Here is a 17075-nt window from a genome sequence, read left to right on the forward strand (position 1 = left end):
AAATAAAAATAAAATAAAATAAAAAAATAAAAAATAAAAATGAAATATTTTCACTTTACCTTACTAAAACTGTACAATAAAAGCAGTTACCAAGTAAGAATTACATTTACAATGTTCAGTCCATTTGTATTTTTCAATTTCAGAGAAAACACTCCATGATCCATCCCATTTTAGTGACTGCAAAGTTTGACACTTTGCTTACTTGCTATCATACCTAAAGTAAAGTGAAACTCTAATTATTTAGTCTTTACCTACATCCTAGACCCGAGATGCAATTAATATTCCCTAACAGAGACACTGAGCTACCTGAACATTCAACCAAAGTTCTTTTCCAACATTAAACCATCCATTTTCAAAATACAGAAATACTTTTCTCAGAAGTGGGGAATTTGAAGGACTTTCCTTGTAGTGGCCAGGCTCAATCAATTACTTTTCTCTGAATCCTGCAAAATGCCTGGCCATCTCTTCTGTGAAGCAGAAATCACAGAGCATTGTTCTGACTTGTTTTGAAAATGTTCAGCAATCACTTTCCTATTGGTCCTACATATAAAATCTGCACAGAACACTGTTGAGCAGCCCAAAGTAGTAGCAGTTTTTTTTTTCCTCACCCAGTGATTAGGCTTGCCAGAATGAAAGTGGAGTTTCTTCAATACCCATCATTTTTAAGCAAGAAAATAACATATTCTGTACATCTTTTAAGTGTTTGGAAACCTTTTGTCTATCTAAATATATCTTGGTAGGACTCTGGAAATATTCCTAACATTATATTTTATTGTTATAAGTGTTTAATTGTAGAAGGAGCTGTGGGCTGCTAGGCTCCCGCACAGCTAGCTTTATACCCAAAATAACAACACACCTGGCCCATTAGTTCTAGCCTCTTCTTGTCTAACTCTCATATCTTGATTAACCCATTTCTATTAATGTATGTAGCACCACAAGGTGGTGGCTTACCGGGCAAGATTCAGCATGTCTGACCTGATGGCTGGATCCATGGCATCTGGCCCAGAGAGGAGAGGCATGGCATCTGGCCAACTTCCCTTCTTCCCAGCATTATGTTCTGTTTACTCCACTCACCTATGTTCTCACCTATCATACCAATTTATTCTTTATTAATTATCCAATGAAAGCAACAGATAGACAAATGACCTTCCCACATCATTTAACTACTAATTTGAGTTTCCAGATTATCCTAGTTTATAATAGTAGCTTTCAAAAACTTGAACCTTATCTTATACTTTTAAATGTGTTTTATAGATACCATACCTTAAATAATAATAAAAATATATATGCACTATAATAAAATAACTTAAATACCAAAATACAGGTATCTATAGCTTACCAAAATCCAAAGCCTATCATATTTCATCTGCTGGAAATGTGGGTGTCATGTTCTCTGGATTACTTCTTGATAAATAGGGGTGAAGACATCTTTAGGGTTCCCTGAGAAAATTTGAGATAATGTCCAAGTAGTTGGGAGAGCATCTATAATCTTTATTGATAGTCATCACTTGTCAATATTCAGGAGGTCTTCCCTGATTAAACCTGATCAATGTCATTCCTTAAAAAAAAAAAATCCATAGAATTTAGTTTGCTATGGAAACAAAGGCAAAATCTATTCTCAAAAATATTTTTATATCCATTTAACAGATACATTTGACTCATATTTTAAAATTAAAATAATGTAACAACAAAAGACCAAATCATCTAACAAAAATCGGCTACACTCCTAAACAGAAAACTCTGAGCAGATGAATCTCAAAGGGCTGCGGGACACATAAGCAAGTGCTCAGCATGCTTAACTATCAGAGAAATGCAAATCAAAACAGCTCTGAGATTCGATCTTACACCTGTCAGAATGGTGAAGAACAAAAACTCTGATGAAAGCTTATGCTGGAAAGGATGTGGGATGAGGACAACAGTCCTCCATTGGTGGTCTTGTAAACTTGTACAATTGCTTTGGAAATCAGTATGGTGGTTTCTCAGTTAATTAGGAAACAATTTACCCCAAGACCCAGCAATATCGCTGTTGAGTATATAACCAAATGACATTCAAGTATATGACAAGAACATGTGCTCAACTCTGTTTATAGCAGCATTATTTGTAATAGCCAGAACCTGGAAAAAACCTATGGTGTGGGAAGAGCTTTTGTATATGTGCTACTTTTATTGGTTAATGAATAAAGAAGTTGTTTTGGCCAATAGCTTAACAGAATAGAGCTAGACGGGGGAAAACTAAACTAAATGCTGTGAGAAAAAAAGTGGAGTCAGAAAGACACCATGGAGCCACCAGAGGAGGAAGATGTAAGCCACCACCTAAAAGCATGCTGATAGATCATGACCCTTATGGTAGAATAAAAAATAATAAAAATTGGTTAATTTAAGAGATTAGAGTAAGCTAAAAATACACTTAAGATATTGGTCAAGCAGTATTTCAAATAATATTGTTTCTGAGTGTTTAATTTGGTGCTGAGCATCTGGGAACCAACTAAATGCTTCCACCAACAAACCTAGATGCCCCTTAACCAAAGAATAGATGAAGAAAATGTGATACTTTTAAACAATGGAGTACTACACAAAGGTAAATTTTAATGGCATCTTGAAATTTGCAGGCAAATGGATGGATCTAGAAAAAACATATTGAGTGTGGTAACCCAGACCCAGAAAGACAAATATAATATGTATTCACTCAAAAGTGGTTCTTAGTCATAAAGCAAAGAAAATCCAGCCTAGAATCTACAACCCTGGATAAACTAGACAACAGAAGTCCCTAAGAAAGACATACATGAATCTACATAAGGTCGTGGAAAAGACAAGATTTCTGAGTAAATCAGGAGTGTGAGGGTCACCGGGGAGAGTAGGAGTGAGGAGTAGAAAGGAGGGGAGGGGAGAAAATTGTAAAGCTCAATAAAAACAATAGTAACAAAATGATAACCCAAAATACCTAAATTGTTTCAATTTTGTAGTGCTGTTTATAATACCATGTCTTCCACCAGCTATCTGGTGCCCATCAGCCATCAAAAAGGTCAGAGTCAACACAATACAATACAGGATCTTGACTCCTTGTGTATTTCCCATCATTACATGACTTTTAAAATTTCTATTAGTGTGATTATCTTTTTAAAGACGTTACTATTTTTTAAATCTATTTCTATAAATGTCTGTACCTATTGTCTTTGCTTTTTTTTGTTTGTTTGTTTTGTTTTGTTTTGTTTTTTGTTTTTTCGAGACAGAGCTAGTTCCAGGACAGGCTCCAAAGCCACAGAGAAAACCTTGTCTTTGCTTTTTAAAGCCTATGCAAATTGTAAAATACACTGGAAATATTTTACGGGTTTTTTTCAATCTGAACCTGTTTAACTGAATATCATTTTGCCTTTTTAAAAGAAGATTTATTTATTTATTATGTATACAACATTCTGCCTCAATATATGACCGCACGCCAGAGGAGGGCGCTAGATCTCAGTAGAGGTGGTTGCTGGGAATTGAACTCAGGACCTCTGGAAGAGCAGCCAATGCTCTTAACTTCTGAGCCATCTCTCCAGCCCCCTCATTTTGCCTTTTTGAAAACATAAGCCTTTAAACTACTGTGCAGCATTGAGCCCCACTGGTAACTTTGACTGCAGTCTCTTCCTGCTTCTCTGTTCGTGAAAACTAACCACTAAGCTTGCAGCCATGTAGAAAGTGTGCTTCAGGAACTACATTCTCCTTTTATATTTCTGGAAATCTGATTCTTGTGCTGCTTGCAGACTTTTTATGGTTAAAATTTTCATGTGCCCGCTACTCAAGGGCTTCTTTTGTAAGGCAGAAACATCTTTACATATTCTTTCTTTTTTTCTTTATTAAAAATTTCTATCTCCTCCCCTCCTCCCATTTCCTTCCCACTCTCCCCTCTCCCTCCCCCCCTCTCCAGTCCTAAGAGAAGTCTGGGTGTGCTGCCCTGTGGGAAGTCCAAGGTCCTGACCCCTCCATCCAGGTCTAGGAAGGTGAGCATCCAAACAGACTAGGCTCCCACAAGGCGAGCCCATGCTGTAGAATCAAAACCCAGTGCCATTGTCCTTGGCTTCTCTGTCACCCCTCATTGTCAGCCACATTCAGAGAGTCCGGTTTGATCACATGCTCCATTAGTCCCAGTCCATCTGGACTTGGTGAGCTCCCATTAGATCAGCCCCACTGTCTCAGTGAGTGGGAGCAACACTCGTGGTCCTGACTTCCTTGCTCATGTTCTCCCTCATTCTGCTCCTCATTTGGACCTTGGGAGCTCAGTCCAGTGCTCCAATGTGGGTCTCTGTCTCTATCTCCATGCATCACCAGATGAAGGTTCTATGGTGATATGCAAGATATTCATCAGTGTGGCAATAGGATAAAGCCAGTTCAGGTGCCCTCTCCTCTGCTGCACAAGAAACAAGCTGTGGACATCTCCTTGGACACCTGGGAACCCCTCTAGAGTCAAGTCTCTTGCCAACCCTAAAATGTTTCCCTTAAGTAAGATATCTACTTCCCTGCTCTCATATCCACCCTTCCTCTATCTCAACCTTCCCATTCTCCCAAGCTCTCCCCATCCTCCCCTTCTCTCTTCTCTCTCCCCATCTCCCCTTCCTCCTACCCCACCCCCATCCTCGTGCTCTGAACTTTTGCCTGGCAATCTTGTCTACTTCCAATATCCAGGAGGATAACTATATGTTATTCTTTGGGTTCACCTTCTTATTTAGCTTCTCTAGAATCACGAATTATAGGCTCAATGTCCTTTATTTATGGCTAGAATCCACTTATGAGTGAGTACATACCATATTCATCTTTTGGGGTCTGGGTTATCTCACTCAGTAAAGTGTTTTCTGTTTCCAACCATTTGCATGCAACATTCAAGATTTCGTTGTTTTTTTACTGCTGAGTAAAACTCTAAAGTGTATATGTGCCACACCTTCTTTATCCATTCTTCTATTGAGGGGCACCTAAGTTGTTTCCGGATTCTGGCTATTACAAATAGTGCCGCTATGAACATAGTTAAACAAATGCTTTTGTAGTGTGATTGGGCATCTCTTGGGTGTATTCCCAAGAATGGAATTGCTTGGTCCTGAGGTAGGTTGACTCCCAGTTTCCTGAGGAACCACCACACTGATTTCCAAAGTGGTTGCACAAGTTTGCATTCCCACCAGAAATGGATGAGTGTTCCCCTTACTCTACATCCTTTCCAGCATAGGCTATCATTGGTGTTTTTGATTTTAGCTATTCTGACAAGTGTATGATGGTATCTCAGATTTGTTTTGTTTTGGATTTCCCTGATCGCTAAAAAGGTTGAGTATGACCTTAAGTGTCTTTTGGCCATTTGAACTTCTTCTGTTGAGAATTCTATGTTCAGTTTAGAATTAAAAACCCATTTTTTAATTGGGTTAATTAGAGTCTTAATGTCTAGTTTGTTGAGTTCTTTATATATTTTGGAGATCAGACCTTTGTCTGATGCGGGGTTGGTGAAGATCTTCTCCCAATCAGTAGGTTGCCTTTTTGTCTTAATGACAGTGTCCTTTGCATTACAGAATCTTCTCAGTTTCAGGAAGTCCCATTTATTCATTGTTGCTCTTATTGTCTGTGCTACTGGGGTTCTACATAGGAAGTGGTCTTCTGTGTACATGTGTTGCAGTCTACTTCCCACTTAATCTTCTATCAGGTTCAGTGTGGTCAGATTAATACTGATATTAACACACAAACCTATGAACACCTATTTTCGACATAGGAGCTAAAATTATAAAATGGAAATTTCTTTATTGTATATGAGAATTTTCCTGTATATATATATATATATACACATGCACCGTGTGGGTACCTGATTCTCACAGAGGTCAAAACATGATCCCAGAAAACCAGAGCTTGTTCTAATATATAGTTGTGATTCCCTTTTCAGTACAGACAATTGAACACACCTATATGCAAGCCAGCGAGTTCTCCTTTTTAGCCCTCTTTCCTGCCCTGTGTTGATTACTTGGTATCAACATTTATATATAACTTTTTAACTTAAATACACAGTTCCTTTAGTTAAGCTTTTTATGTTATAGTTTAAATTAGCATACTTCAGGTTTCTGGAAGATGAATACAGAGCGGGAGTTAATGCATAATGCTTCATAGGAGTTTCACCCAACACCTATGTATTTTTCTGTGAATTTTTGTTTGTTTTTTGTTTTGGTTTTTGCTGGTTTTGCATAGATAATAGGTTCTTAATATTTAATCCTGACTGTCCTGGACATGATTAATAAACTTGTACAGCATTTAAATTGGAGGCCTCTGCCTTCTGAGTGCTGGAATTAAAGGCATGAGTCTTTACCCTTCTTGTTCTTCATTTTTGTATTCAGTAATTAATTGTTCATTCAATTTTTCCTATGTGTTCTCTGTACTTCTGATCTGTTTACTTGTCTCTCTATGTTTGTTTATAGGCATTTTTCTTGCAGGTGATATTCCATTCAGGGGTATAGAAATGATAGAGGTGGACATTATCCTATTTAGTTTCCTTCAAAAGTTACTTGGTGACTGAATTAAAATATCTATGGTATGGAATAATTGGGGGTCAGCCGCAAAATTATATGCGTATACTGTCAAAGAATTATACATTTACAATGTTGTCATCATCATGCTTTCTATTGTACATGTATATTGGAAATTTTAGAATGCAGTGACCTATGATGATGTGCATATTGATTTTACGTGGGAAGAATGGACTTTGCTGAATCCTTCCCAGAAGAATCTCTACAAAGATGTTATGCTGGAGACCTACGGGAATCTCACTATTATAGGTAAGACTGAATTTCCTCTTATGATTCAAAATAGGGGGACAACAATTCATTGTTTATTGATGTTCTTATCTAATTGTGATTAAGAAAGGAGAACCATTGATTGAATAAATCAGGCATGATTCTAAGGTTCAGGGAAGAGAGTAACTAAAATTTTACATAATTTTCAATATTACATATATTTTCTGATATTATATTTTAGGATACACTTGGGAAGATCATAATATTGAAAATCATTCTCAATGGTCTAGAAGATATGAAAGGTAACTTTCATGGGCAAGCTGATACAAATGCTCTTTCTCCATCCAAAGAATCTGCATGATGACGTGTACTGCCTGAACCTCTGCCCAATGTGAAGATTCCCCTTTATCAGTTTCTTACAAGGTTGCTTCAGAAGTATTGAAATGCGACACCTGTCCACTTTTGGACCTAAATGACATACAGAACCATCATCATTAAACCAGGCTCTTGTCTTCTCCTCCTCAGTCAACCAATCATAAGAAACACCCCAAGAGACTATGGGTGCATGCTTGACATCAGAAGCAATGTAATGGGTGTAGAAACCCTATGTATTTGGACAACTTCTTCATATAGCTTGCTTGTGCCTTCAGAAACTGGTTGAGCCTGATCTCTTATATACCACTTCCATTTGATAACTGATTGTTGCTGTGCATGTCTTATGTTATGGGTCCAATAACACCCAGAGTATGATGGACAATTTATATCAGACTGTTAGGTGGTGGACCAATGTCAAATGTTCAGTCTCTCCCACAAGCTGGGAATAATGGCTTGTCACATGCTTAGGCTTTTTTATTTTTGAAAATGAATCTTAGGGCACCAATGGCAGACACTTAAATTTACTTTGAGAGTTATTGTATTGTCCTGTCCCTACTCTCCAAGGATCCTTTTCTTGTACGTTATTCAGTTTTCTATGGGTGGGTGCGTGTGCGTGTATGTTTGTGTGTGTGTGTATATAGACAATTTAGCAAGGCTTTAGTACTCCCACTGACCTTTCTGCCTCTGCTTTAGTGATATATCGTATGTATTTTAATGAATAAATCTTGCCTGAAAATCAGAATATAAAACAGCCAATGCAGTGGTGGCACAAAACTTTCATTCCAGCAGCGACCCTAGTTAGCAAGAGGCCAGGTGGTGATGGTGTATGCCACCTATTGACACAAAAAAGTGGAAATATAGTGATATTTCATTTGTATTTTATTTTCTAGAGCTTGCCTGAAGATCAGAACACAAAACAGCCACACTATTCAGCCATACAGACTAGGCAGTTGTAGCACTCTACTTTAATCACAGCAGCCACACTTATTAGTCATAGAGCCTGGGTGGTGGTGGTGCACACCTTTCTCCCAGTGTTAGAGAGGAACATGAAGCAGGATGAAAGAGGAACTCACTCTCTTTCAGTCTGAATATTTCACAAAGGTAAAACTCTCTAGTAGCTTGGCTGTTTTGTTTTTCTGATGATCAGGTCGAACCCCTGTGTGTTTATTATTCATGCTACACTCTGTGTCCAGATAACTGGTACTAAAAGAATGCACTAGCTGGACTAGAGAGATGGCTCAGTGGTTAAGAGCATTGCCTGCTCTTCCAAAGGTCCTGAGTTCATTTCCAGGCAACAACATGGTGGCTCACAACCATCTGTAATGACGTCTGGTGCCCTCTTCTGGCCTATAGACATACACACAGAATATTGTAGAATATATATATATATATATATATATATAAAGAGAGAGAGAGAGAGAGAGAGAGAGAGAGAGAGAGAGAGAATGCACTATCACCCAGAGCTTGAATATCAAGTTTTATCTTGCAAGTCTCTTCTTCTTATGGTGACCAGAGAGGCCCAGAGAGGGTGTATGAATCCTATTTACCAGAGTTACAGATTGTAATGCGAGTCTATATAAACTTAGAGTGGAAGATGGATGCTCTGAAAGAATCTTCAGAGCACATAACTCCTAAAGTATTTGCCACCCTGTTTTATATACTTGATTTTCTTTCATGTATAAGCCAACCTAATCAGAGTCAGCCATCTGATGCTGGTTAAAGAGTAGAATTCTTCTCCCTTTGAGATAATTAGCCTCAGGCAAGGATAAACTCCCCAACTCTTTATCCAATTCAGCCTGCTGAGACCATTATCCATATATTTACATATTCAACAAAATGGATACAGCAAGTTATATTTGTGTATTTCAGTATATGTATTCACCCATACTTAACATGGAAGAAGTTGGAAAGGGAGAAATAGATGGACTGAAGAGATAAAAGGGGAATATCATGTAATATTTTTAATTAACAATTTATAGAAATACATTTCAAATAAAAGAGGGATAGATAGATGGCTCAACAATTAAGAAGTGCCCATAAGTCTATATCTCCTCATAGGCTGCTGCAGCCACTCAGGGAACTGTGCCTTCCCTACCGGGAACTTGTTACTCTCAGAACCCACTGCAGCTGCCTGCCCACATCACTCTCTGCCTGCCACTGGGGACCTGTAGCATTTTTGCCACTGCAACCACCAGCGATCTGCAGCATTTTTACTTAATCCATTACACCTATTATACACTCACCTATTATGAGTTCCAGGGCTACACAGATAAACCCTGTTTCAAAAAAAACAGGGAAAAAAGAATAAGATCCACCTGCAATCTGAACTGCATCTTCTGGTAGCAGCCGGCATATATTAAAGATATTGAAGAAGGAAGATCTCTCTCTTTGCCTGTTTGCATTATCTCTGGCTACAAGATCATTCCCTTACTATTATTAAAGCCTATTTCTTTGGAATTTTGCCATATACTGAAGACCAGCTGAGACATCCAGGATCATAGACTAAGCAACTACTGAACTCTTCGAATTTCCATTGGTAGGTAGCCATTGTTGGACTACCTTGACCACAGCTTGTAAGATATTCTAATAAATTCACATTCTACATACATGGAGAGATCATTATTTCTGTCCTCTTCATGTGGAGAACCTTGAAATTCAGTTGATTTTTTTGTTTGTTTATTTTTTCAATAAGATTTGCTGTCTAACAATAGTGATCATAAACGCATTCTTCCCATCTCCATTATTTGCTAAGTATTCAGGTTTCTGTGAAGATTACTGTTTTTATTAATATTCATTTGCCAAGTGTTTGCTCTGAATTTCAGGAATAAAACTCCTAGCATTGGAACCATCATTCAGCCTTCTGATTGGAGAAAGGCCTATGATTTTGTTTGAGATCTGGTTCCTCCTTTTCTTTCCTGGTTGTCTGAAGTCCCTGTGGAAACCCAGAAAAGAGTAACTTCAGTTTGTCTTAACTCAGCATGAAACCTCAGAACAAACCTCCCCTTTTGTGTCCTTAAATCTTTCTTTTAATGTTGATATTCTGGGCATCCTTCTACCTCTGTGACAGGAAATCATTCCACCCAAAATGTAGAGTGGGCTGTGCAATATTGTTAGCCACACAGTGTCCAGGAGGCAAAGGAAGTGCCTACAGGAAGATAGTAGGACCTGCTACTGGATCCAAAGTAAAGTGCTATTGAAATGCACTCCTCTGCTGACCTAGAAAAAGTCTTTGTCTGGCTTGGAAAGCGGGGCCACTAACAATTGTGCTTTGTCTTTAAGTACAGTCTAAACCTATGGGAGGCGCTCTTGTCAATCAGGCCTTGCTAGCCAATCAGGGACTCCGGTGACTCGCCAGTCATAAGTGACGTAGATACTTTCCCAGTGCCATTTTCAGGTTTGTCTTTGAAGATGAGCTGTTACCAGTGTTTGTGCTGTGCTGCAGATACTGCTACAGGGATTGGAGTGGAGAGCTTGGGCAAGCCCGGAAACCACGACGTGGTGAGTGAGAAGTTGCAGTCCCCAGATGGGGAGGTTCAGCAGGCAGTGTGGTGTGTCCTCCCCAGATGTGGGTGGAAACCTGCCTCCAGATTCCCTATCCTGTGAGGTCCCATGCAATCATTGCATTTCCCTAAATAGGACAGGCCTCTGAAAAACTTTGCTCCGTGTCCTGAAACTACTCAGAACCTTGAGAGCAGGGAGCTCTGTGTAGAAACATCTTTTTAGGCAATATCAACCTGATTTTGGCGCAGGTTGCCAAACTCGAAGAGGCTTCGTTTCTCCAGTATCTTTTAGATGTTCAGCACTGTGCATTTTTCCTTTATATGAAAGATCCATTTACTATTAATTTTGTGGAGGTTTTAAAGGGCATCTCGTGTTTGGTAGCACTCCGCTTCTATGCCGTGATGAAGAAGAGCTGAATTGGTAATATAAAGGATTACTAATGCTTAAGAAATAGTAAGTTTCACAAAGTAGAATTTAGCTGAGGGATGATTGCCTTTTATTTTATTTTATATATTTATTTATTTATTTTGGTTTTTCGAGACAGGGTTTCTCTGTAGCTTTGGAGTCTGTCCTGGCACTCGCTCTGTAGACCAGGCTGGCCTTGAACTCACAGAGATCCACCTGCCCCTGCCTCCCGAATACTGGAATTAAAGGCGGGATGATTGCCTTTTAAACACCCAAAAGATTTGTGTATGGTAATCAGACCTGTTAAAGATTAGGATACTAGAATACACATTGTTTTTAATAAAAATCTTTAGAAGATTTTAGAAAATTTTTAGAAGGTCTTTAGACTTGTGGAGAGTAAAATGGATGCTTAGGGTCCAGTTAGGTCTTAAATTGGGCTGCTAAGCCACCTAGGAAACTACTAAAACAATTAGACACCGCAGCCCAACCAACTAAATAAGAATGTTTTCAGGCCGGATGGTGGTGGCGCACGCCTTTAATCCCAGCACTTGGGAGGCAGAGGCAGGTGGATCTCTGTGAGTTCGAGACCAGCCTGGTCTACAAGAACTAGTTCCAGGACAGGCTCCAAAACCACAGAGAAACCCTGTCTCGAAAAAACAAACAAACAAAGAATGTTTTCAGGAGTGGGAGCAAAGTCTCAGTTTTTCAAAAGTGAACCCTGTGTGATCTGAACAGCAAACAAAGTTGAGACCTCTCTGGAGTCTTTTTCAGAAACCCTACCTCCAGGAAACCACTGTAGAGATTCAATTGGACATAGGAAAATGTGGTTCCCTTCAAAAGAACAATAAATGACAGAAAGATTTTGGTTTCACAAAGCACAGGAGGAATACTGGGATAGTCTCCACAATCAGATGCTAGCCTATGGCTTTCACCAAGTAGAATTTAGCTGAGGGGCGATTGCCTTTAAAACACCCAAAAGATTGCTATATGGTAATCAGGCCTGTTATAAATTAGGATGCTAGAATACACTTTTGTTTATCAGAATTTAGCAGACTTTTAATTTCAAACCTTTCACAGAAACCTCCCCTAGTTTACAACCAGGCATTTGCCTCATCTACATATCAAAGAGCAGCCTCTAACAAGCTACTCAAGGGAGCATTACAGGATGACTGCCAACCTTAAGACCTGGTGTGCCATAAAGTTCCAGTTTTCTTCTTGAAAAAGCATAGTTCTGCCAGATGGACAGTATAACACCAGGTGACATCTATTCAAAAATTAAACACTGTTCGGCCTGATCAACCAAGGCTTTTATAGGAATACAGTTCTGCAACTCCTTCCAGACTGGGTCTTGACAAGTCAATGAGAAGAAAAATGAGACCAGTTCCTGCTCTTAATGACCAGTCACAGTGGTGTGATTCACTGAAGTTTTATTCCAGGGAACAAAAAGAATCAGATCTGCAGAGATTTCTCAGGTGTGCATGGTGCTGGAAAGGTAGATAGGTCAGAATCCAAATCTTGTGCCTTAATCCATGTGGCAGGATCAGATTTTAAATTATTCTTCTAGGTTGTTTTGGAGCTGGGCATCAGTGGGGCTGCATTAACTTCTTCCACAAGGTGTAATACGGGGCTGCAGAGTCAGAGCAAGAGATCTATCACCTCCATCTGCAGAGAACGCTAGAACGTAGGCTTCTATCTTTTTAAGAAATATTGTAGCTGGAGGGACAGAAACAATAGTTTAAGGGTCAGTTTGAGTTAATTTTTTAAAAGGTATGAAGTTTGTGTTTCTTTAATTTCTACATGTTGCACCCAGGGCCTAAACCCTCCAAACCACCAAGAGACCACATCTGATGTAAAAGCAAAGAATCATTTTAATTACAAGTTAATTCCAGTCCTCTGTCCTTGCAACACATCTGGTGAAGTAAGAGAAAGCCCAAAGCTGCAGTGGGGCAGAGCATATAGTGGGGTTAGAGGAAGGGGTTCATCTGGGTGTCTGCTAGTTGCACAGTAACAGTCTCAGGATTGGCACACCTCCAGGTCTCGAGAATTTGTCCTGAGAATTGGTCAGCTGCATATCCTGAAAGTTGCTATACTTGGAGGTCATGGGGGCACGGGATATCAGTTGCAACATTCCACCATTATCAGTAAAGCACATCCAATGCCCACCAGCTAACTTCTGATTGGTTCTTTACCACAATGGAGATGCCTGGCAGGAAGTGTCATTTTGACATCCATAGTAGCTGTATAAGTTTGCAAAATATATTTCCCATAGGGAAACCAGAGGTATGTAGTTGAAGTTTTGCTCAGCTCTTGCCAGTCTAAGTTTTAAGTGTTTTTCAGTGACTTGAAATTCTTAGGCCTTATTATATTGCAATATTTAAGTTGGAAAGCTCATAATCACCTGCAACTCCATTTCCAGAGGATGCGACACTTGTTTTCTTGTAGGTCATCTATAAACACATGGAAGACATTTTCTCAAATGTATAAATGTGGGAATATATTTACTTTAGAAAGTTCTTGTGACTCATAAAGCAATTAGAGCATAACAAGTTGCTTTAGGTGTATGTACTCTTTTTTTAAAACTTATTTTTTATTTGATTGGAAAAGTTCTCATTTCCTTACTCTGCAGACATACAGGTAATCATCATATCATCTGTCTTAGGAAGCACAGTGTTGTTTATGTGATCTGAACAGGTATAATGTTCTTTATTATAAGGCAATGATATTCTTTTAGTAATTGAAACTATTTTCTACAGAGTTAAAGCATCAGAAAGCTTTAAGCAAATCTCCTCAGTTTTCATGGAACATGTGTACTCATCCAACCCATTTTCTATTATTGTCAAAGCACAGAACTGGAGTCCACAGGATGAGTGCTGGCGTGATTTCTTGTGGTTTAATTTTGTTTAGAAACTTGTTGCTCTTGTTTAAGGTACCATGCTATAAATTTGTAGGTCTGTCTTTGTGTCTTGTTTTGCCAGTGGTGCCTTATATGTTGTTGATTTCATTACTTTTATGTAAGTATATGTTGTTTCTCTGGAAAAATGATGTATCTTCACCATTTTTATTCAGAAAATTTTCTCTATTATGTTATTAGATCCATGATGTTTTTGTTGGTTTGAAAACTTTCTGTGGAAAGACAGGTTTTGTTGTTCTCTTCTTGATCAGAGGCTTGCTTTTTCCCATTTTTTTTACATACATGTTTTTCTGTTGCTTCTATCTTAATGTTTGAATTTTTGCTGCTTTAGTGATGAATATGGTTAATAAATTGATTTTTCTACTTTTAACATCTTCTCATATATTATTGTCTTCATCATAATTAGCTTCAACTGTAAACATAATTTAGCCTAGAATCACCTGAGGGAACATCGGTTGAGGCTTGAGGCTTTGCCCAGATCAGAACTGGTAATTACTATTTGTTGAAAAATTGTGTTGAGGAATGATTAGTATGGGTTGGTTCATCCACTGATGTTTCAATCTCCTAACTAAGTGACTAAGTGGGCCTGAGATGGATAAGAGATCTAGCCGTTTATGTGGTAGCAAAAGAGAAAGCCAGTATACAATGTTACCCTGTGGTTTGGCCTTTAGCTCTTAGCTTGAGTTTTTGTCCTAAGTTCCCACAATTGTGGGATGTGTTCTGGTAATATCTGCCAAATAAACTTGTTCATTACCTGAGATGCTTTTTGTTGGAGAATTTTATCATAGCTAGAAATAAGTAAGCCAGATCGAAATGTGGTAAGCCAAAAGTGATTTTGTAGCTGGTTGAATGTGAAAGTTGTCTTTTGGAGGCTTGTGGAAGGGTTTAGGTCTTTAGATAGCAAAAGCCAAAGAAAGCTGCACATTGGGCATAATTGGCTTTTCTTGTAGTACTAGGAATATGTGATTGTTGAAAGTAATGCAGACAGTGGAGCTTGAGGTCACAGGATTTCAGTGAAAAACATAATCCTTGAAAGTTTTGCTGGGGTCATTTGTATAATATTTTGTCCCCAAATCATTTCTACTTTATTCATTCCCTGGGAAATTGAGTAAGGCAAAATTAAAAAGTAATTGGCTGATGTCATAGACAAAGTATTGATTCTGTTGGGTGTTTATTACTAACGACTCATTCATGTCGACAGAGGAAAAGAAACAAGTGGTACAAAAAGAAGTGAAAAGCCAGTTTCATGGAGAAAAAGAGACTAGGTACTTTCAAATGTGGTGAAGCATAGGCAGGAAATAAGCAGCTTCATACAGAATCTGCTGTAACTCTGGTCCAAGTGTGGTGGTCTCTATCAAAACTTAGAAGCCAAATTTGGGGAGATAACCCATGTTGTACCCATTACAACCCATGACTAGATTGTCTAAGACCGTTGAGAATGAAGCCCACCTGTCTGAGACATAGCTACCAGATTTGGTTGCCCTGCTGAGTTTTATTCTTGCCTCGGTCTAATATTCCCTCTCCCTATGAACGTTTCCTTCTTTTTAAAAAATTATTCTTGTCATACAATATGTTCGAAATGGAGGATGCCCTCTCTCAAATCCTCTCCATCTCTCCACCAGATTCACTCCTCCACCATTTTCCTCCAGAAAAGAGGAGATATCCCAGGATACAAGTAAAGCCTTCATGACAAGTTACAGTAAGACTTAGCACATTCCTTCTTATCAGGAATGGATGAGGCAATGTGGTAGAAGGAAAAATGTTCCAAGAGCAGGCAAAAGACACAGGAAGAACTCCTAGGCCCACTATTAGGAGTCATACAAGAACACCAAACCATGCAATGATAACATATAAGCAACCAGATATGGTGCAGACTCCTGCAAGTTTCATGATGCTTTTTTCAGACTCTGTGAGCCCTACTCAGTTAATTATGTGGGCTGTGTTCTCCTGTGCAATTCTTTTAGTTTGGTAAGGTTTTGAATATTAAGATTTGTAAAAATCTTTTCTGGGCCTTTCTGTTCAGATTCATCTCCTTCAATGTTTCTATTATTCTTAGTTTTTTTTTCCCTATTCATAGTGGTCCAGATATATTGGATGTTTGTTTCAGGAAATTTTTGGATTTATCATTTTATCAGTATATCTATTTCTTCTTTCCTACCTTCAAAGTCTGAAATTCTCTGTTCCTTGTCTTGTATTCTATTGGTAAAACTTTCCTTTGTAAGTCCTGTTCAATTTCCTAGATTTTTATTTTGAGAATTCCTTTAGTTTGCATTTTTAAAATTGCTTCTATTTCTATCTTCAGATTTTAAACAGATTCATTCATTTCCATCAGCTGTTTATTTTTGTTTGATTCTTTTTTTACTTTAAACTTTACTTTTTATTTATTTATTTTTTATTGAAAAAAAATTTCCGCCTCCTCCCAGCCTCCCATTTCCCTACACCTCCTCCCACTCCTCTCCCCCTCCCCCACTCCTCTCTCCCTCTCTCTGCAGTCCAAAGAGCAGTCAGGGTTCCCTGCCCTGTGGAAAGTCCAAGGTCCTCCCCCCTTCATCCTGGTCTAGGAAGATGAGCATCCAAACTGGCTAGGCTCCCACAAAGCCAGAACATGAAGTAGGATCAAAACCCAGTGCCATTGTCCTTTGCTTCTCATCAGCCCTCATTGTCCGCCATGTTCAGAGAGTCCGGTTTTATCCCATGCTTTTTCAGTCACAGTCCAGCTGACCTTGGTGAGCTCCCAATAGATCAGCCCTACTGTCTCAGTGGGTGGGTGCACCCCTCGTGGTCCTGACTTCCTTGCTCATGTTCTCCCTCCTGCTCCTCATTGGGACCTTGGGAGCTCAGTCCAGTGCTCCAGTGTGGGTCTCTGTCTCTATCTCCATCCATCACCAGATGAAGGTTCTATGATGATATGGAAGATATTCGTCAGTATTGCTATAGGAAAGGGTCATTTCAGGTTCCCTATCCTCAGCTTCCCAAGGGACTAACTGGGGACATCGCCTTGGGCTCCTGGGAGCCACTCTAGGTTCAATTCTCTTGCCAACCCTAAGATGGCTCCCTTAATTAAGATATGTGAATCCCTGCTCCACTATCCAACCTTCCTTTATCCCAATCATCCCATTTCCCCAAGTTCCCCCCATACTCCCCTTCTC

General features: G+C 39.0%; 1 protein-coding gene across 1 annotated transcript in view; it reads left to right on the plus strand.

The window, feature by feature from the left end:
• The first annotated feature begins 11 nt into the window (after positions 1-11).
• The window catches only part of LOC126495123 (zinc finger protein 431-like), a 32344-nt gene continuing 15280 nt past the window's right edge, over positions 12-17075 (plus strand). Inside the window, exons 1-3 of the mRNA XM_050132717.1 lie at positions 12-6776; positions 6976-9645; positions 10492-10607. Coding sequence (XP_049988674.1) covers positions 10518-10607 — 90 coding nt within the window. The 5' untranslated portion in view covers positions 12-6776; positions 6976-9645; positions 10492-10517. The remainder of the gene's footprint in view (positions 6777-6975; positions 9646-10491; positions 10608-17075) is intronic.

Source organism: Alexandromys fortis, unplaced genomic scaffold (genome assembly GCF_014885135.2).
Source record: "Alexandromys fortis isolate MF-2015 unplaced genomic scaffold, M_Fortis_MF-2015_v1.1 scaffold_409, whole genome shotgun sequence".
Taxonomy (NCBI): domain Eukaryota; kingdom Metazoa; phylum Chordata; class Mammalia; order Rodentia; family Cricetidae; genus Alexandromys; species Alexandromys fortis.